At 35.4% G+C, this 21,463-nt stretch overlaps 1 protein-coding gene and 1 pseudogene across 1 annotated transcript; one reads left to right on the top strand and one right to left on the bottom strand.

The window, feature by feature from the left end:
* Positions 1-6,817: 6,817 nt before the first annotated feature.
* LOC118031055 (uncharacterized) lies at positions 6,818-7,774 on the top strand. The gene has a single exon (XM_035035356.2). It carries the CDS (start codon positions 6,923-6,925, stop codon positions 7,772-7,774), a length of 852 nt encoding a protein of 283 aa, XP_034891247.1. The 5' UTR covers positions 6,818-6,922.
* Positions 7,775-11,470: 3,696 nt separating this feature from the next.
* LOC118031048 (stress-response A/B barrel domain-containing protein UP3-like) lies at positions 11,471-16,465 on the bottom strand (annotated as a pseudogene).
* Between the last annotated feature and the right edge of the window lie 4,998 nt (positions 16,466-21,463).

Genomic DNA, 21,463 nt, shown 5'->3' with positions numbered 1-21,463 from the left:
AGTATAAACTATTTCAGCTATCCCAGTCAAAACAAAACATAATTAATAACCTTGATTGTTACCTTTCAAAATGGCTGAAGAATGTCTTGGTAATAAAAGCTTGCCACCCTTGGTTCTCCTTCAAGGAATACCATGACCCTTATTCTGTGGGGCAGTCGAACTTGACTTCAAAGCTTGAAAGATCATTTGAGTGGCTCAATCAAAAGATATATATATATATATATATATTGACAAATATTTCTTCTCTTTCGTCCATGAGGCACGAGCAACCATGATTTTTTTTTTATTATTATTATTAAACCGTAATTCCAGGTCTTCCACTTATGGGGCAATATCTTATACCTACCTCAACTTGTTTTTCTTTTCTCGAAAAATCAAACACACGAGGTTCCATTCCACCAACCATGCCTTCATAAATTTGAACACCCCACGTGGCACAGCAAAAACTTTATTGTTTCAATGGAAACAGCAAAATGTCAAGACAATTATTTATGTTACTTGTGATTGATGTCGTGTCCACTTTAAAAAAAAAAAAAATTAAAAATATCTTACATTTTATTTTTAAAGAGGAAATATCGTGTTTAAAAAATCATCATTTATATTACTAAAAATCCTATCTAATCTTCATAGACTCTATAATAAGAAATCGACTAAACTAGATGGAAGATATTATCATTTCTAAAGCATTTTACTTTAAATAAGTTGTATTGTTAGTTTTATTTTAAATTATTATGGGTTGTTGTACCATATTGTCAATGATATATTTATAATATTTATGACTCTAATATCAATAAATATTAGGATCAATTTTTTTTACTATGACATTAATAAATATTAGAGTTGATATTTCTGACTCTGACACCAGTAAATATCAAGATTAATACTTGTCATGAATTCACGTTGAACGCTTATGGATTGAGTTTTAAACTGGTCATTGGATCCAGAATAATTACAGAAGTGGACTTTGGATCCTTTCAAAGAGATGTGTTTTGGATATTTTGTATGTAGACCCAATGAGCTATTTTATTTGGGTTAAGTTCTAATGGATTTTATAAACTTGTTATAAAGTGCATATGCAAACAAAAAAAAATTATTTATCAAAAAATGATAAAACAACAATTTTATAAACATACTAAAACTTGTAAAAATATTTTTGAGTACTTTTTTATGCTAAGAACTCACAAGTTAATGCAAATGTATTTTTCATGGTTTTTAGGACTTGGTCATAAAGAAAATTTTAGAAATGGTTAATAAAAATGATTTACGATAATTTTTTTGTTTTAAAAAACAAAAATCATTCACCACACACACCCATTTTTACTAATCTATTCACAAAACCACTTTTACAATCCTTGAAAAATACTCAAAACAAATACACATAATTAATTTGCAAAAAAAAATCTCAAATTCTAAATTAATCAACCTTCAACAATGTTGCTAAATATGACGAAACTGTCAAAATGAAACTAGATGTTGTAGTGACAGTGGGTTTCCCACTGTGCGTGTTTGTCACACGCCGCCACAAACGATGATGTATGAAATGACGCTTTGGAGTCCTGGATTAAGCGCATAATAACAGATTAGGTAACTTCCCCTTTCCTTTTCATGTTTGTGCTTGCGATGAGAATTAATATTACTTGTAAAAAAAAAAAAATCACGTCAAAATCAATTTTTTCCCCTTCTATCTTCACATATTTGCTATCATCTCGGGGGGGATGGTGGCATATGAGCTAGAATAAGAAGAGCGGGAGGTGTGGCTCAAAGTGCTAGTTATGGGCTAGTATGACTCATGTTGCTAGTATAGCTCGACTATATTTAAAGGCTGGTTCGGCTGAAACAATTAAGTGAAGAAAGGTGTTTGTCATGGGTGTTAGTGTTTAGGGGTTGATGGTTGTCTTGGGTTTATAGGTATATGAGAGAGAGAGAGAGAGAGAGAGAGAGAGAGAGCAACATGGCTTGCTATTAATGAAAGCTTTGATTTTAGAGAGGGGTAGAGATTGTTGTTGTGAGGCTAGCTGGCAATTGAAGGGACTAGTTGAATCTATAATGGATATGTTGGCGTTGGTGTGATGGAATCAATGTAGCTATTTGTATGATAGGTGATTGATGGTTGATAATTTTTTCTTCTTTTGTATTTTAAGAGAAAGTGATGAGAGAAAGAAAATGAGAGAAAAAAAGGAAGTGGTTTTGGCTAGATCATCAATGAAAGATTTTTGGGTTCTGTGTATGAGTTCTGACCTTTTGCTTTGTTTTTTGTTTTTTTGATCTACTCTTGAAGTAGAATTTTTTGATCCCCCCTCAATATAGAGAATTTAATATGATTCCACCTCCTATTTTATATATACTGGTATTTATATTTATAATACAGGAGTCTCAGAGAATATAAAATTCAAATCTCAAAATAAACTCATTATTTTTAAAAAAATTTAAACTTGATTAGAGTTTAAAGTCAAATTTAAAAATGAATAACTAAGATATTATAATGATCATTTTCAAACCGAAGATTAGAAGAGAAAGACAAAAACACATTATAGTCCCTAATTTCTTCAAAATTTGTTAAATCACTCTTTTAATCAAAATTACTCCCTAATCTTTTAATTCCAAATTTAACTCCCCTTAAAAATTAAAATAAAAGCAAATAAGGTCAACATTAGGTAATAACATTACCTGTAAAAAACTATTCTATAAATGATAATAATATATGTTCTTCTACCAAAACAGATGCAACAATAACTTGGGATTCTGTGTGATGAATGGTAAAACATCGTCGTTTTGCTTGGGATTTCATTTTTTGTCAGCAATTTATTTGCTTCTTTTAATTCCTTATAATCATCATATAAATAATCCCTTCCTTTTCCACGTGGGTGGTCACCTTCCATTAGAAAAACAAATGTTATCAATAATACAAAATCACTTTCAAATTTCAATCATTAAGAAAATATAGGCAAAATTATTGAGAGAGGGTTTATTATGAAAAAAATTACAATATGCTAAACTGATTGGTTTGATAATGAAAGAAATTTGTATATATTTTTTAAAATTTTAAAATTTGAATTTTAAGATCAAGATAATTTATTAGATCCTTTTAAATAATTAATATATTAGACTAATATGGAGAATATATTTTTAAAATTATTCTAAAATAAAAATTAATTTTCATTGACATATAAACTAATTTAAAATAATCTATACCCTCAAAATTAAGGGAAAATGTTTTTTACGAAGACTTGGGCCATAGAATCGAAGGGGATGCCCTCTTTCAAAATCCAAATAATTCCATTCCACAAAAGGTCCAAACAATCATAGATTAGGCCTAACATTAGTTGGTAGCCATAGGAGACTATTTTTTTACCTTTTGTTTTTTATACGCTTCCAAATTCAAACATGGAAGGCTCCTCGCTTTCCGCTGTCAAATTTGTCCTCGACACATAGCACTCACCCCTTTTTTTCTTTTTTTTTTTTTTTAAAAAAACAAAATAGATAAAATTAAATAACAAAAGCTACAAAACTCTTAAAAGATGTGGGGGGAATCACTGTACCGATGCCGTTGTTCATATACACATAATTCATAGAAAATTTGTTTTTCATTTTAGTCATTTAATTCTTTTCTACTCAATTAGGTTCTTTTATAATTAAATTGATTATCAGTTTAGGTTAATTTGTAAATAAAGGGAAGGATTTAAAGTTGGAGCATCAAAGTGAAAAAAACATGGAGAAAATAGGTGTTGGTTCAAAAATTAAGGAAAAAATTTACTTTGATCCTTCTACTTTTTAAATAACATTTAGGTTCCTTTATATTTTAAATAATCAATTTTGATATAAAATTTCATTTTTTTTTTCATTCTCTGATTAAAAAGATAAAAGAGAGACTTGTGAGATTTCAATTGCAAAGAAAAAAAAGTCAATAAATAAACTGTTTCTGATCATCATCAAAAAATCAGTTTTGAAATCCACATATTATATTTAAAGAGAGTAGTTTAACTTAGATGTTATTTCACTTTAAAATTACTTTAGAAATTAGATTTAATCATGAGAATTTTTAGGTTGTTTGAAGACATTAAAGGGGTTTATAGGGTCTCTAGGTTGTTTTAGGTTGTTTGAAGACATTAAAGGGGTTTATACGGGTCCCTAAGTTAAAAAAAATAGTTGAATAATAAATTTTTAAAGTTGAAAAGTCCCAATCCCAATTTTTGAACTACATGAAACTAAAGATGTAGATGATAGGTTACCTGTTGTTGCAGATTAAGAGTCGTCCGCAAGAAAAAAAAAATTGGTTAGGCGGATAATATGTCTTCTGTCCATCCAATTAAAAAAAAAATTAAAATGAGCAGGCATTGACTCCTTTTTAAATGGGCTTACCTTCATTTAAATAAAATCAAAGAATTGTTTTTAAAAAATCATACATCAATCTTTTTTTAGATTATGGTGGAATAATTTTTCTCTCTTATTTTTTTTTAAAACACTTTGTTGTAACCCATTTTTAGGTCCCCACAAAAAAATAAATAGCCAAAGAGGTTAGAAAAATAACAGGAGGCAGAAGCGCTAAGAAAATGGTCAGAAAATCGGTCAAGGAGGTTAAAAATACAAAGATGAATTTTTGACAATATATTCTTGAATGATAAGAGCCCTGGTGGATAAGAAAATTTGATTTTTGAGGAGAAAAGTTCAAATTCAGAGGTTTATGGACTTAATTGGATTTTTAATTGAATTTATAGAGGATTTGAGTGCAAGAAAAATTGATTTTTAAGTCAATTTGGGATTTAATTAGAAGAAATTTAAGTTCCGGGGGCAAAATATATTTTTTAGGATTTTATTGGGTCAAATCAGGGGCTTAATTGCATAAATATTGAAGTTTAATGGCCACTTAGGGGTTTAATTGTGAAAATCCAAAACCAGGGACCAATTTGGAAAAGGCGCAAAGATAGAGGGGGCTGTTTGGAATTGATTCAGGGGCCTAATTGAAGAAATTGAAAGTTTTTTGATTAATTGAGGGCTAAATTGCATAAATTAGAGGCCAAGGACCAAAGTGGAAAACGCGGCCAACTATGGGGGCGGGAACTGAAATTGGCAGGGACGCAATTGAAATGAACAAAAAGTAATTGGGGGCTGATTTGAACTTTGGCGCATTTCTGGCGCCACATTTCAATGAAACATGCATTGTATAAAATTGTTTCATGCATCACTTGCTTTTATTTTGAGAAGCACACACAAGCCTTAAGTTAAGTGGGGAATTAGCGATTTACCCTAAGACTATTGGTCAGGGTTTAAATGCGTGAAACACCCAACTCATATCTGAGTGTCTGCTTGGTAATGGTGGGCATACGTGTCTTAACTGTTCCTTGCAACGCCCCCATACTGTCTTTACGAAGAACGTCACTTGGCAGATATGAGACCCTTCAAGACCAGATAAAAAAACTACCCACTCTCACTTAATAAATAGCGCTTGTCCTTAGGTTATGTATCTTACTTTCATTTGCATCACGATTAATAATGTTAAATTCATCAGATCAGGTTTTGAGCTGAAATCATGACTAAGTACCTCTCTTTTCAAGAATTTGGACAAGAGTCTGAGTTGGCTCAGATCACCGAAGGAAAATGCTCAAGAATCGATGCTAGTGGGTTACCATGCATTACCAAGGTAAATCACATGGTAAACGACTTAGGGAAGTTATTGTCTATCATGGAATATGTTGACGAGACTCGGTTTGAAAGGCGATATGGGAGAATTGCACAAATAATGAGGTTGCCTGTACAAGCAGCGGCGATCAAAGCCCTTCTGAATTTTTGGGATCCCAGTTATCGGTGTTTTACCTTTGGAAACATCGATATGACACCAACCTTGGAAGAATATGAGAGAATCTTGGATTTTCCAAATGACAGTCATAGAATCTACCACCGACGCAGATTTGAGGACACAACTTCGGAGGTAGTCAGTTTATTAGGTTTAGGAAAGATCAGCCATTGTAGAGTCGCCGAAGGGGGTTTTAAATGGAAGGTCATTGAAGCCCGAATGAAGAAAAATGCCGAAGAAGGCAAGTTGGGAGATGAACGATATAGGTTGGTGGCTTTCGCCATTTTTGGACTAGTGTTGTTCCCTTCTGAAACGGGGGTCATCAGTTTAGAAGCAACAAGTGTCTTCGTCGAATATGAGCATGATCAGACCAATCCTTCCTCAGCCATCTTGGGGGAAACCATGTTATCTCTCAATCACTGCCGAACGCATGGAAAAGGAGCTATGAGATGCTACATCCCTTTGTTGTATTTATGGATAATCAGTCATATCGAAGCACCAAGAGACATCTTCAACAACTTTTGGTGGTTTGACTTGCGACCGTTAAAGATTACCATAGATGAGACTTGGAAGAATTGGGATGAGAAGACATGGAGAGATAAGTATGCAGCATTGTCAAGGAGCAACTTCAAGTGGAAAGCGTCGTGGATGAACAACGCTATTTGCACAATGAGCTGTGGAAGCAAGATATGGGTTCCTTTGATTGGTGTAACCGGTTACATCAGCTATGCGCCCGCCCTCGTAACAAGGCAGTTAGACGGAATGCAATATACACCAAGAACTTTGGGTTTAGCTGATTTCATCGGTTTATTCAAGCACCAACCATTCATCGAAGAAATGGAGTTTATCCGACAGGATTGGGAAAGACCCTTGAAGGTGAAAAGGGAAGAAGGAAGCAGTTTTGAAACCTCATTCAGCCAGAATTATACAGTTTGGAGGAATGAAGATTTTTCTGAAATGAAGGGTCTCTCTACACAAGAGCAGTCGAAAGCAATGATAGAACCATTGAAAAGAAAAAGAATGGATGATGAGGAAGATCTAAGAAAGCAGCTAGAGTAGTGTAGAATAGATCTCAGCAAAAGTAAGGGGCAACAACAACTTTTAGAGAACCAGCTAGAGGAAGAAAATACAATGAGGGTTTTCTTGAATCAGCGGATAGAAAAACAAGAGAAGCAATTAATGTCTCTAAAGGAATGGCAGAAAAGGGCCGAGGTAGCTGAAGAGATAACAACGGGGGTCCAGACTGAGTTAAGAAATCGAATAGCTGATTATGATGAGTTGGTCAAGAAGAATGGGATAGCAGAAAAAGAGTTGGCTAAGGTTAAGAGGTCAACAAAAGGCGTGAATGTTAATAAGGAGATGATGGATTCTTTGAAGAAGGGAAAGAACCTCCTTTTAAAGAAAGTAGAAGTTGAAAAGGAGAAGAATCGTCTAACCAAGCTCGACATAGAAGAAGAAAGGAAGATCAGAGCTCAATACATGGTGCAACTAGAGGAAGAGAGAAGTGCGAGAAGGGCCGCTGAGTCTGACATGAGGGATTACCAGAAGAGAGCTGAGTCTTCAAAAGGAAGGATGATAGCTTTAAAATCGAAGATCGAGGTACGAGAAGAAGAGTTAACGGAGTTGAGAAGCCACTACTTCGAGATGGAAGAGGAAATGAGTAAGGCTAAGCAAGAGCGTCAAGATTTTGCTGTTCAAATCAATTCCAAAATAGCAGAGCTTGATATCGAAAAGGAAGAGCTACAGAGGATAAGAGATAAGCTGACACGGTCAGAGGATATGGTGCGAGTGTTGGAAAGAAGCAACGAAGCCTTAGGAGCCAGCAACGAAGCAATAATAGAAGATAACACCGAGGTGACTTGTGAATACCATGCTGGTCATGCAGGTCATAGCATTGAGGCTTGCTTTGCTTTTAAAAGAAAGGTGTTGCAATTGATCAAAGTTGGATGGGTCACTTTCGATGATCCGCCTAATAAAAATTGAGAGCGTACGATGGCTCAATGAAAGTGACCCATGAAACACGGTGTTATCTTCGATTATTGCTTCGTTGCTGGCTCCTAAGGCTTCGTTGCTTCTTTCCAACACTCGCATCATATCCTCTGACCGTGTCAGCTTATCTCTTATCCTCTCTAGCTCTTCCTTTTCGATATCCAGCTCTGCTATTTTGGAATTGATTTGAACAGCAAAATCTTGACGCTCTTGCTTAGCCTTACTCATTTCCTTTTCCATCTCGAAGTAGTGGCTTCTCAACTCCGTTAACTCTTCTTCTCGTACCTCGATCTTCGATTGTAAAGCCATCATCCTTCCTTTTGAAGACTCAGCTCTCTTCTAGTAATCCCTCATGTCAGACTCAACGGCCCTTCTCGCACTTCTCTCTTCCTCCAGTTGCACCATGTATTGAGCTCTGATCTTCCTTTCTTCTTCTATGTCGAGCTTGGTTAGACGATTCTTCTCCTTTTCAACTTCTACTTTCTTTAAAAGGAGGTTCTTTCCCTTCTTCAAAGCATCCATCATCTCCTTATTAACATTCACGCCTTTTGTTGACCTTTTAACCTTAGCCAACTTTTTTTCTGCTATCCCATTCTTCTTGACCAACTCATCATAATCAGCTATTCAATTTCTTAACTCAGCCTGGACCCCCGTTGTTATCTCTTCAGCTACCTCAGCCCTTTTCTGCCATTCCTTTAGAGACATTAACTGCTTCTCTTGTTTTTCTATCCGCTGATTCAAGAAAACCCTCATTGTATTTTCTTCCTCTAGCTGATTCTCTAATAGTTGTTGCTGCCCCTTACTTTTGCTGAGATCTATTCTACACTACTCTAGCTGCTTTCTTAGATCTTCCTCATCATCCATTCTTTTTCTTTTCAATGGTTCTATCATTGCTTCCGACTGTTCTTGTGTAGAGAGACCCTTCATTTCAGAAAAATCTTCATTCCTCCAAACTGTATAATTCTGGCTGAATGAGGTTTCAAAACTGCTTCCTTCTTCCCTTTTCACCTTCAAGGGTCTTTCCCAATCCTGTCGGATAAACTCCATTTCTTCGATGAATGGTTGGTGCTTGAATAAACCGATGAAATCAGCTAAACCCAAAGTTCTTGGTGTATATTGCATTCCGTCTAACTGCCTTGTTACGAGGGCGGGCGCATAGCTGATGTAACCGGTTACACCAATCAAAGGAACCCATATCTTGCTTCCACAGCTCATTGTGCAAATAACGTTGTTCATCCACGACGCTTTCCACTTGAAGTTGCTCCTTGGCAATGCTGCATACTTATCTCTCCATGTCTTCTCATCCCAATTCTTCCAAGTCTCATCTATGGTAATCTTTAACGGTCGCAAGTCAAACCACCAAAAGTTGTTGAAGATGTCTCTTGGTGCTTCGATATGACTGATAATCCATAAATACAACAAAGGGATGTAGCATCTCATAGCTCCTTTTCCATGCGTTCGGCAGTGATTGAGAGATAACATGGTTTCCCCCAAGATGGCTGAGGAAGGATTGATCTGATCATGCTCATATTCGACGAAGACACTTGTTGCTTCTAAACTGATGACCCCCGTTTCAGAAGGGAACAACACTAGTCCAAAAATGGCGAAAGCCACCAACCTATATCGTTCATCTCCCAACTTGCCTTCTTCGGCATTTTTCTTCATTCGGGCTTCAATGACCTTCCATTTAAAACCCCCTTCGGCGACTCTACACTGACTGATCTTTCCTAAACCTAATAAACTGACTACCTCCGAAGCTGTGTCCTCAAATCTGCGTCGGTGGTAGATTCTATGGCTGTCATTTGGAAAATCCAAGATTCTCTCATATTCTTCCAAGGTTGGTGTCATATCAATGTTTCCAAAGGTAAAACACCGATAACTGGGATCCCAAAAATTCAGAAGGGCTTTGATCGCCGCTGCTTGTACAGGCAACCTCATTATTTGTGCAATTCTCCCATATCGCCTTTCAAACCGAGTCTCGTCAACATATTCCATGATAGACAATAACTTCCCTAAGTCGTTTACCATGTGATTTACCTTGGTAATGCATGGTAACCCACTAGCATCGATTCTTGGGCATTTTCCTTCGGTGATCTGAGCCAACTCAGACTCTTGTCCAAATTCTTGAAAAGAGAGGTATTTAGTCATGATTTCAGCTCAAAACCTGATCTGATGAATTTAACATTATTAATCGTGATGCAAATGAAAGTAAGATACATAACCTAAGGACAAGCGCTATTTATTAAGTGAGAGTGGGTAGTTTTTCTATCTGGTCTTGAAGGGTCTCATATCTGCCAAGTGACGTTCTTCGTAAAGACAGTATGGGGGTGTTGCAAGGAACAGTTAAGACACATATGCCCACCATTACCAAGCAGGCACTCAGATATGAGTTGGGTGTTTCACGCATTTAAACCCTGACCAATAGTTTTAGGGTAAATCGCTAATTCCCACTTAACTTAAAGCTTGTGTGTGCTTCTCAAAATAAATGCAAGTGATGCATGAAACAATTTTATACAATGCATGAATAGTAACGCGTAAAATAAAAAACAAATACGCAAATAAAAGGAAAGGCATATTAACAATAAACACACGAAAACACAAACAAAATCAGACAAAAACAAAGCTTAGTCTACAACGTTCCCCAGCGGAGTCGCCATTCTGTCGCACCCTAAAAAAAATCTAATTGCGAGTTTGACTGGCGATTTTTTGTTTTACTGATTTGGTTCTTTGAAGTCGCCACCTAGTATTTTGGTCACTAGGAACCCTAACTGGTCTCAGAGATCGGGTACGGGGACTGGTTGCGTAAAGGGAAGGTAATAGCACCCTAAATACGCTCTACCTAAGGTAAGCTGCATTGTTTTATTGTCTGATGAAAACTAAGGTGTTATTGGACTTCTAGTTGTTGGTCTGTCTATGGTTCAAGAAAAATCCTCAGTAAGAAGGTCTTTATCTTATCGGGTAAAATCCTAACCGTTCTAATGTCTATACCAAAACTTTATTAATAATATTTAGGAATACGTTTTACGTATAAATTCGTAATCCCAAATACTACTAATAGCACCAAAAAGATTTTTTTAGAATTTTTAAAATATTGGCCTAGTTCTCATGGCTTGAATAAACTGGTTATTAAAGCCAAAATACATGATAATACATATATTCTTTTGAAATTTCCTTTTGTTGTGTGAAAACATGATGTTATAAATATTTTATATATATATATTGGAGAGACTAGGCCGTATTTTAAAACAAAAACAATTTTTTTGGAAAATATTATTTTTTTTGCTTTGACAAAAATCAGGTATTTTAATACTGGGTTTGTATCTTTACGGTATAAAAAATACAACCCAATATTAATCCACCTTAAATAAAAAATGCAGGAAAAATCAACAATATTTTTAAGGACTTTTGGAATTTTTTGAAAGCAAAAACATTTTTTTTATTTTGAAAATCTTTAACGTTTTGACGAAAACCGGGTATTTTAATACTGGGTTTGTATCCTTACGGTATAAAAATACAACCCAATATTAATCCACCTTAAATAAAAATGCAGGAAAAATCAACAATATTTTTCAAAAGATTTTTTTCAAAAAATATATTTTTTTTATTTTTATACATATAATATGCACACATATATATTATAATATATAATATATTGAGTGGGCTGGGCCGGCCCAACTAACTGGGTCGGACTCAGCCCAGAAGAAAACGGGTTGGGCCAGAACCATTCTGGCCCATCACAAATATTTCTGGGCCAGAAATCGTCTGGCCCAGAGCAGAAGAAAATTAATAAGCCAGCATCAGTCTGGCCCAGCAATGAAGGCTGAACGGGGGGGATTATTTTTCCCCTCCCCACCTCCTGCATGCAGAACGATTCTGCATACAGGAGGCAAACCTCATGCAGTTTGAAAAAAAACTCAGGGGGGAGGAACCATACCTGGTGCGGCGGAGGCGGTGCTGCTGGTCGGACGTCCTCGCTGATGGCGCTGCGGTGGAGGCCGGTGGCTCCAAGCGGCGGCGCTGCTGTTCCAAGTGGTTCGGTACGCTCTCTCCGCTCCCTCCCTTTCCTTTGTTTTCAGTTCCTTTTTCCTTTCGTTTTTAGTTGGTTTTGATGTTCCTTTCTTCCTCTCTCCTTTTTTTGTTCGCCTCTCTCTAACTTCTCTCCTTCGTTCCCTCTCTCTCTCTTCAGTTTTTTTTTCAACCCCTCTGCCTTCAGTTTTTTTTCTCTATTTATGGGAGAGAAAGGGTGTTGGGACCATTTTTAGTGCGCTTGGGAGCGGGTTTCGCGGGCGGCTGGTCGGTCGGTCGACAGGCGCCGCTGTCAAGGCGCGCCTCCCTCGGTTTTGGCAGCGCGGCGGGTGGTCGGCCAATATCTTCGGTCGGTGGCCCAAGACGTGGTGCGCTTCGGGCTGGTGGTCGGGCATGAGGCACGAAGGGGACAACTCTTTTAAACAAACCATTCTTTTTCCCCCTTTTCTGCTGTATGTTCGGGGGAAGAAGAAAGGTGAACAGTGCCGTTCAAAAACGGCACCGTTTGGCCATTCTCCTTTTTTTTTTTTTTTTTATGTATGAAACGACGTTGTTTTGGAGAAAACACGCCGTTTCATTGAAATGTGGCGCCAGAAACGCGCCAAAGTTCAAATCAGCCCCCAATTACTTTTTGTTCATTTCAATTGCGTCCCTGCCAATTTCAGTTCCCGCCCCCATAGTTGGCCGCGTTTTCCACTTTGATCCTTGGCCTCTGATTTATGCAATTTAGCCATCAATTGATCAAAAAACTTCCAATTTCTTCAATTAGGCCATTGAATCAATTACAAACAGCTCCCTCTATCTTTGCGCCTTTTCCAAATTAGTCCCTGGTTTCGGATTTTCACAATTAAGCCTCTAATTGGCCATTAAACTTCAATATTTATGCAATTAAACCCCTGATCTGACCCAATAAAATCCTAAAAAATATATTTTGGCCCCAGAACTTAAATTTCTTCTAATTAAAGCCCAAATTGACTTAAAAATCAATTTTTCTTGCACTCAAATCCTCTATAAATTCAATTAAAAATCCAATTAAGTCCATAAACGTCCGAATTTGGACTTTTCTCCTCAAAAATCAAATTTTTCTTATCACTAGGGGCTCTTATCATTCAAGAATATATTGTCAAAAAATTCATCTTTGTATTTTCAACCTCCTTGACCGATTTTCTAACCATTTTCTTAGCGCTTCTGCCTCCTGTTATTTTTCTAACCTCTTTTGGATATTTATTTTTTTGTGGGGACCCAAAAATGGGTTACAACACACTTCATTTAAAAAAAAAAACACTTCATTTTTTCTATAAAGTTATGTCAGTCCCATAATCCAAGTCATAGTTTTTAAATCCGGTCCAGTCTAAAACCTGGAATCCAGGTTTTAACTGGGTCACTAGGTTTTGACCGAGTCACCAAGTCGCCTAGGTTAATCTCTATTAAAAAAAAACTCAAAACGACATCATTTTAGTAAAACAAAATAAAAGTCAACAGTATTGCAATCGGGTTTTTGACCGAGTTTTTCTAGGTCAACCGGGTCACCGGGTCAACCCATTAGGTTAGCCGGGTCACAGTGGGTCATGAATTTTTTTATTTTTTTTTCAACTTGGCCTAGTTCGAGCCCCAAGTCGAGTTGAGTTTCAAAACTATGATCCAAGTAGCTAATTTAACAAATTAATCTAGTTTAATCAAGTTTTTTTGCTATTTTTTTTTAAATGATTTTTTTTATTCAATTTTATCCTTATATTTTTTAGGCTTTCTAGCATCTTTATATTTTTTTTAAAGCTATAAAAAAGGATTGGACTTGCAATGTATCACAAGTCAATTAGCTAATATTATTAAAATAATACTAACTTATTAATAACTATCAACTAAAAAAAACTAAGGGTTGGTGTAAATATCATATGAACAGTAAATCAAGTTAACATATATTTGTAATTGTTTTCTAACAACTTTGTTAGTGGTAAGGTTGCGAGTTCAATTCTTGTTGTGCTCACTATTTTCATTTTCTTAAAACAAACATAGATGACTTGTTGTCTCCGGCTCACATTCGTGACAATTTTGTAACAGGCTTAACCCGACACAACTAGGCTCTGTTTTGTTTGTTTTCTTTTTTTCCCCTTTAATTTTAGTATTTCATATTAGATTTTTTTTATTAAATTTTATCAAGAGTTTGATAAGATAACTAAGATTAACATATCAAGGTGTGTAACCCATAGCTATGAAGAGGCTTTCAAAGGAATCCAGACAAGGGCTGGATGAATTTATGAATGAAGCTACAACATCGAAACCTTGTAAAGCTTCTGGGATATTGCATAGAGCTAGAAGAGAAGATTTTGATCTACGAATACATGCCCAACAAAAGTCTAGGCTTCTACATATTTGGTTAGAATCTTTGAATCTTTAATATATTCACCGTATGGTTTTTCAAGATAATTTCATTTTAGTTGCTTCATACATATGATATGCTAGAAAGAATGCATTGGAACCTCTGTTTCATCTCAAACCCTACTAATCAAAGACTAACTGGCAAATATATATCGGTTCATATAGGTTTCAGGGTTTACTACGTCTATATAGTTTGAGTACACACACAAGAACCAGGTTAAACTGGACTTCTTTTTTCTTTCAAGTTACAATCAGACACACTTGTATGTAAAATTAGCAGCCATATGAATTAATCTGCAGATTATGTATATAATGGGCAGACCAAGTGCAAAGCAAGTTGCTGGATTGGCCTAGGAGTTTCACATCATCAATGGGGTTTTAAGGGGAATGCCTTTTATCTCCATCAAAGACTCTAGACTACTAATTATTCATAGAGATCTTAGCACCATTTTACGAGATAAGGAGATGAATCAAACAATCTCAGACTTTGGCATGGCCAAAAGTTTTGCAGAAAATGAAACAGAAGCAAATACCAGAAGAGTAGTAGGAACATAGTAAGAGTTCTTATTTTTTCCGCAGGAACATAGTAAGAGTTCTTATTTCCCCCCCCCTTCTCTTTGCATAGGAAAAGAAAATGAAATTGGTTCGATGATATGTAGCGGTTATATGTCACCAAAGTATGCCATTTGGATGGTGTCTTCTCAATAAAATCTAGGTGTTTTCAAAATTAGCATTAAACAAGGGTTCCAATTTTTTAAGAACTGTTTCAATAAAAAAACAAATGATTTCAAATTTCAGAGATGAAAGCTCAATAAGGAAGGCGGAGCTTTAGAGTTGATTGATGAATTAAATAGTAAAATCCTGCCATCTTCTGAAGTTTTAAATAGGCTGAGCATGTCAAGAGTGGGTTCCATATGTTGGAAGGAGATGGGGCACTGCCGCAGCCTAAAGAGCCAGGTTTCTTCACCGAAAGAAAATTGATCGAAGAAAACAAGAAAGACATTTTCCACCAATGAAGTAACAATCACACAGTTTTTTTTTTTTCTCAGACAGTTGATCAAAACCTATAGTTTTTATTTGCTAAAGGAAACCCAAAATGGGCGAAAAAGAATGTTGTTTCGTTTTCTTTTTATTGATTTTAAAAAAGTTAACATTTTGCTAGGCATTAGCAGATCGAATCCTACACCACCAGAGCTTAAATAAAGCTACTACTTAAACATCACAATCTCATCTCACTACTTTGTAAGGATTCAGAAAGAGGATGACAATAACAAACCAACTCAACTACTAGCCATTTTAACACTTCTTAATACATTGGTTATCAAGTTTAAAATTATCGATACTAAATGATCAGCAAAAGCAAGCAGAACATAAACAATCCAAATACCTGAGATAGGGTCTCGGAACAGAAAAGAGATAAGTTCACTCCACAACTGTCCTTTGTCTCGGCAACCAAATGCATTTAACTTCCCTTCTGTATTTGTCTCATATTTTCTATCTCAAAGAGGAACCAAAGGGGCTTGAAAAAAAAAAAAAAAAAATCTTTAAAGAGTAGAGGTAGACGGCTGCAACAACATAATCAAGAACAATAAGGCTCTGCAGATATCTCTGAACTTGGCTTTCTCCAAATTCACAGCTCTTCCTTGGAATCCAATTCACTCAATCCTGGAAAAACAGCTAGCGACGCCATCGAATAACCCTTGGCTCTAGTTGAGAAAATTCTCACCGCAGCTATATTTGATGAATCCCACCATATTTCCTTAATCCCCTTAATTGACCCCAGTATCTCATCTTTCACTTCATTCCCCTAAACCCTCTTTTAGTTTTAAGAATGAACAAACCTAATCGCTGACACCAGGAGGTGGGACCAATGAAAGCCACCAAACCGTTGAGATCATCAGTTACCCAAATCGGACGGCCATGACGTCGTCACAGATTGGCTGAACCGATTCTTTAAACCACGCTGACATGGCTAGGGTGAACAGCATAAGCGGAGAGGTTTCTTTAGAGGGAGTAACGGCTGTGGAGCATGTTGAGTGAAGGGGATAGTGAGGATTTTGGTGCGGTAGAGGGCAACCGGCGTTAGGTGGAGTACGGAGTCGAGTGAGAGCAGACGGTTGAGGGAATTAATTCATGGTGTGTGATTTAGTGGGGTCAGTGTTTCTCTTTGACTTTGAAGAGGACTATGTGTTCTACTGTCTGGGGTGGAGTGGATGATGACATTTTGATCTGGGATTTGGATGATGCAGAGTAAGGCTTGAAGGAGAGGAAGAAGGGCTTTGAGCTGGTGCGTTCTGAGACGAGGGGGAAGGAAAAATGGCTTGGTGGTGCGTGAACGTGCGGCTTTAAGACACAACATTGTCATCCAGTGATTCGGGGGCTGTTTTTGCTTTGTGGTTTCGGTTTCACTTTCACAACATATATCCAAGACCACAAACATTGTAATGATAGTTTTACTCTTTATTGCTATTGAAATAACTTAACGTATCAACGAAAAACTAAAAGGGTATTTGAGAGAATCAGATTCAAGCACGTGTAATCGATAGTTTTACTCTTTTATTGCTTTTAATAATTGTCGGCAGCACAAGGATAAAATTGTAATTTTTTCATGAAATTTAAATGTTAATTTGAGAATTGATTGTGGGTAAAGTTTTTCGGTTTGTATATTTTTATATATAGTAAAGAATATTTTTATTGCTTTTGGGAGCTCAAAAAAAATTGGTTTTAATCCGGGGCTTTTACATCTTTACATATTTATTTTGTATAGTTAAATAACGTTTAGCCACTTCAAAATCTTATAATAATATTAGGCATTTTAAAAGAGGGGTTGTTTTGTTTTTACACATTATTATGTATAGTATAAATTCATGTTTTTTCCTTTTTGACTTTAAAAATTAAAAGGTTGTTGGAGGGTATTTTTTGTATTTGCATATTATTTTTTTCATAATATTTGCATGCCCTTAGGGTTTTTAGTAATTGTTATCTATTATAATATTAATATATCAATAAAATAAGTTTGCGCATGCCAAAACACGCGTAGGTGCGTCATATTGCCCTTGCGATATTTAATTGTAAAGTGGGAGCATGTACGGTGGCAAAAAGATTGATTTCCTACTCAAGAAACCCGATGCGAAAAGGTGGGCATTGCATCTTTTACGGCGGCACATTTTGTTCATTTGAGCTGCGGTTTTGCGATTGATTCATCTTTTTCCTCTCTCCTTCTTTTCTCTTTCCTAAGACCTTGTATACGTGCAGAGCTTTTGTCAAATTCAATTGTGTCCTTCGATTTGTATTTATTTTGAGTTTAGTCCTTATTTTTTTTATTTCTATTTTTTTTATTTGATGCTTCTTTACGTTTGTTTTGTTTTTTAATTTTGTTCCTCATCATTTTAATCTCATTAGATTTATACAATCTAATCCTTGTTTTTTTATTGCTATTTCTTTTTTTATTTTGTCCTTGAAAAGTTTAATTTAATTTTATTTTGGTTTCCAATTTTTGTCCTCATTTTTTATTGCTTTTTTTTTTTATCATTTTCTTCATTTATTTTGTTTTTTTAGTTTAGTCCCCTAATTAGTCTCTTTCAATTATTTTTGTGCATTGTTTAGTCCTTATTGTTTTAATATTAATTATTTTATGGTTTGAAAACTTTTCTTAGTGGTTTTTTAATGTTTACTATTTTATAGAGATAATTTCAATCTCATAAACTTAGTCTACCAAAGTTTTTGATGATGAAACCTGGTTTAAGTTTGATCTATTTTTTAGGGTCTCTTTTTTTTAAATTGGTTTTTTTCATCATTTGACATTGAATTATTGGCCTTGTAGACTTTCTGAATTTGTTTTTTGGCTTATTCTTTAATTGTTGGTGGGATTATCTCTAGCTCGTATACACGGATTACATTTAGTTAAATTAAATGGTCTAAAGTTGACCTTATTTTTTTGATTATTTTTTTATGTTTTTATCATTTTCCATTTATATTATTGCACCTTGGTTTGAGTGTATGTTTATTAATTAATATTATTTAGAAAAAAGCAATCAAATGTACGTGTCAACGCATGATGGGTTATCTTGAGTGCGAGATGGTAAAGTTATCATAAATTAGCTTCCATTTCCCTACTAAGTTTTTTTTTATTTAAACTTTGATATTTTTATTTGTTAAGTGTTTTATTTTAGTAATTAAGTCTAAGTTTCTTTTTTTTCCTTGATTTTTTATGGAAGAGAAATATATATTTCTTTTTCAATTTCATTCGAGTACATTTATGCATGTGCCTTAAACCTTACATATCGCGAGTTGTGGGATTATTAAGTTAGGCCCAAGTTGACTTCTCGTGTGTTGTGCTTATTCGAACATTATATTTTTTGAATTTTTTTTCATCTTTAACATTAGGATTATTTGAAAGTCTTGAACACGCTCTTTTTTCTTTACTATTTTCTTTTCGCTTTTCTTTTTATGATTGTTGTTTTTGGTTTTATTTTCGGGGGTATATCAGTGAGTCACGTGCTTTATAATAAATTTAACCTAATTTGTTTATGAGTATTGCTGGTAGGTTTGACACAGTGTGGTAGCAGTTAGCTTTTTAACGAAAATAACTTTTCATGGAGAAATTGCCAATGCCAATGATTTTTTTTTTATTATTTTTTTTTATTTTATAAAAAATCATATTTTGATACCATCAGCACATCAAAATATCCAAAACATACAAAACCGTATATAAATTTTAAGTCAAAAAAAAAATAATAATTTTGGGAACTGGTTTCAACCCGCGTTCCCAAACAGAACCAATTAAATATCCTTTTATAGTGTTAAGAAAATTTGGACTAGACAGTGGCATTGTTGCACACCTAGATAGTGCTAATTATTTTCAAACAAACTGTTTTTACCCTTATATAACAAAACATTCGATAGATATCCTCAATGAGAAACTGCTCTACAGTTTGCAAGATATTTTTACATTTGATAGATACCAACAAACTGTAGCACTTAAACTGTTTAATTCCTAATCATTCCTCCCTCCCTTAAACTGTATTCAGTTTATATTTAGAATTTCACAATAATCCTAGCAATCTCTAAAGCTTTAAGAACACTCTATTGAGGGGTGTTTGATGTCATAAGTCAGCTATATTTTATAAATCATGGTTTTGAGTTTTATAGTGACTCAAGCTAACCACATTACTCTTTTACCATTTCATGAAGGGGAAATGAAACTTGATATCAATTATGCTTTGCTTCTGCCAAGTGAATAACAGGATTCTTGAAAAGTTTAATGCTGGAACTGTTATAGCACAAAATTATAGTGCATATCCTTCTGCATCAACAACTCAAGCTGCTACCAAAACTCTTCTTAGCCAAACACATAATAATAGGCACATGAGGTAGCAACGATGTACTCAGCTTACGGTTGTATGATAAAACTAAAACAGGCTGTTTCTTGGAAGACCATTGATACTGCTCCCCCCCAGAAGCTGGAGTATAAACAACCACATCTTGTGGTACTCTTTGCAATCATCTATATCTCCAGCAAAATCGCTATCTGAGTAGGCTATGAGCTACTTACAACCTCCTTTCTTGTAGAAGATGCCCATGTTCATCCGTTCCCAGTAGATCAGATATCTAAGTAACCTTTTTGGCTGCTAAACTAGTGGTTGCTCTGTTGGGCATGGATATGAAACCTGCTAATAAGACTCACGCCATTATTCATTAAACCAGGTCTGGTTGCAGTTAAGTACATGAGATTGGCCAAACCACCTACTTAAACATACTTGGCATCAAATCTTGGTTCCTCCTCATCCTTTGACAATTTATAGCTTTGGAACTATAGGATTCTTCACTGAGTTGCTTCTGTCATGCCAAATCATTTTAAGATTTCTTTAAGCATACCTTTCAGAATTTTTATAGCAACCTCAATTCCCAAAAATACTTCATTTTTCCCAAGTCAGACATGTTAAATTCCAGCATCATGAACTTCTTGAACTCTATCACACATGTTCTTGTCATTTTCTAGTGAGATCAAATCATTAAAATCCAGACTGACAATTAACAACTTTCCTCCTTCTTCTAGTTTAGTGAACAAGGTGTGCTACAGTAACACTTTTCCGAAGCCTTTGTGGACAAAGTTAAACCCTTGGGTTGTTGGACAACACACTTCCTGACTGCACCGTGGTTTTTAACGCATGGCCAGGAGAATATTGCACTTTTCACTCCAATCACCAGTTGAAAGATGCTCTATAATCCTTCTTGATAGAACTAGGAGAGTATAATTATCAAACGTATGATATCTAATTCTAGCATGTCCACACTAGAAGCAATTATACCTTTGTGTAAGTCATGTCACAATACTAGTTGATGCATATCCCTTTGCCACAAGTCTTAAGCCTTGCATTTGATCTATTCTCTACCACTGTTACATTGAGTTTGTCTAAAATATCTATTTAACTCCAATTTGTTGTAGCTCTCTTCTTGGGTAAGGGCAATCAGTAACCCTGTTTTATATGCGTTCAATGGCCTACAATCTCTTTTTAGTTCATGGCACCTATCCATTTCTTGCTTCTTTACGAGCTTCCTCGCACTGGTAAGAGACAAGGTTTCAACTGTCTTCTAATAGATGATAAATATCATGTAAGCATGTAAGTCACTCCCTTTTTTCTGACAGATTCTTCTTGTTTCATAGTCTTGCATCCTATGGATGGAATTTGTCTATGCCTTCCCTGAAACTGAAGGATTCTAATCATGTGTCTTACTCACTAGCCGTGTGCATAAGTGCTACATTTCGGACTCCGTACCTCATTCATGCCCTGTGAAGTTAGCCTCTTCATGTTGTTGGTATCCGAGTTCTCCACGTTAAACTTGCTTCTTCATTCTCATTGTCCTCTGTTCCTATGCTCTTCTGATGTTCTGAGCTTTATCAGTTTCTGTCTTTAGTATTCACCCCCACTCTAGTACAATTTGAGTTATTTTTTCCTTTGTTCATGCTCCCAATTCAGCCTTTATTTTATTCAAAGAACAACATTCCCTAATCAACAATTATTTTCTATAGAGATTGGATCATAATAATCTGTAGGCTTTTGATTCATCACTTCACTCCCTAAACAAAACATACTAATGCTTTTATCAACCAACCTACTTATTTTTGGTTGGTACATGTACAATGAGCCAAACACCCACAACCAACCCTGAAAATACTATTACTGTAGGCTTCCAAACTGCGCTCCAGTTATTTTTTTTTTTTTTCTTTTTTCTTTTCTGGCATACTTGAGTTTTGAACGACTAGAGTAAGGCTCCTGT

Source organism: Populus alba, chromosome 3 (genome assembly GCF_005239225.2).
Source record: "Populus alba chromosome 3, ASM523922v2, whole genome shotgun sequence".
In the NCBI taxonomy this organism is placed as follows: Eukaryota; Viridiplantae; Streptophyta; class Magnoliopsida; order Malpighiales; family Salicaceae; genus Populus; species Populus alba.
This window is presented reverse-complemented; position numbering and strand designations above follow the sequence as displayed.

Excerpts from the sequence above, each read along its gene's own strand:
- LOC118031055 (XM_035035356.2), top strand. The coding sequence starts at position 6,923 with ATGAGGGTTTTCTTGAATCAGCGGATAGAAAAACAAGAGAAGCAATTA.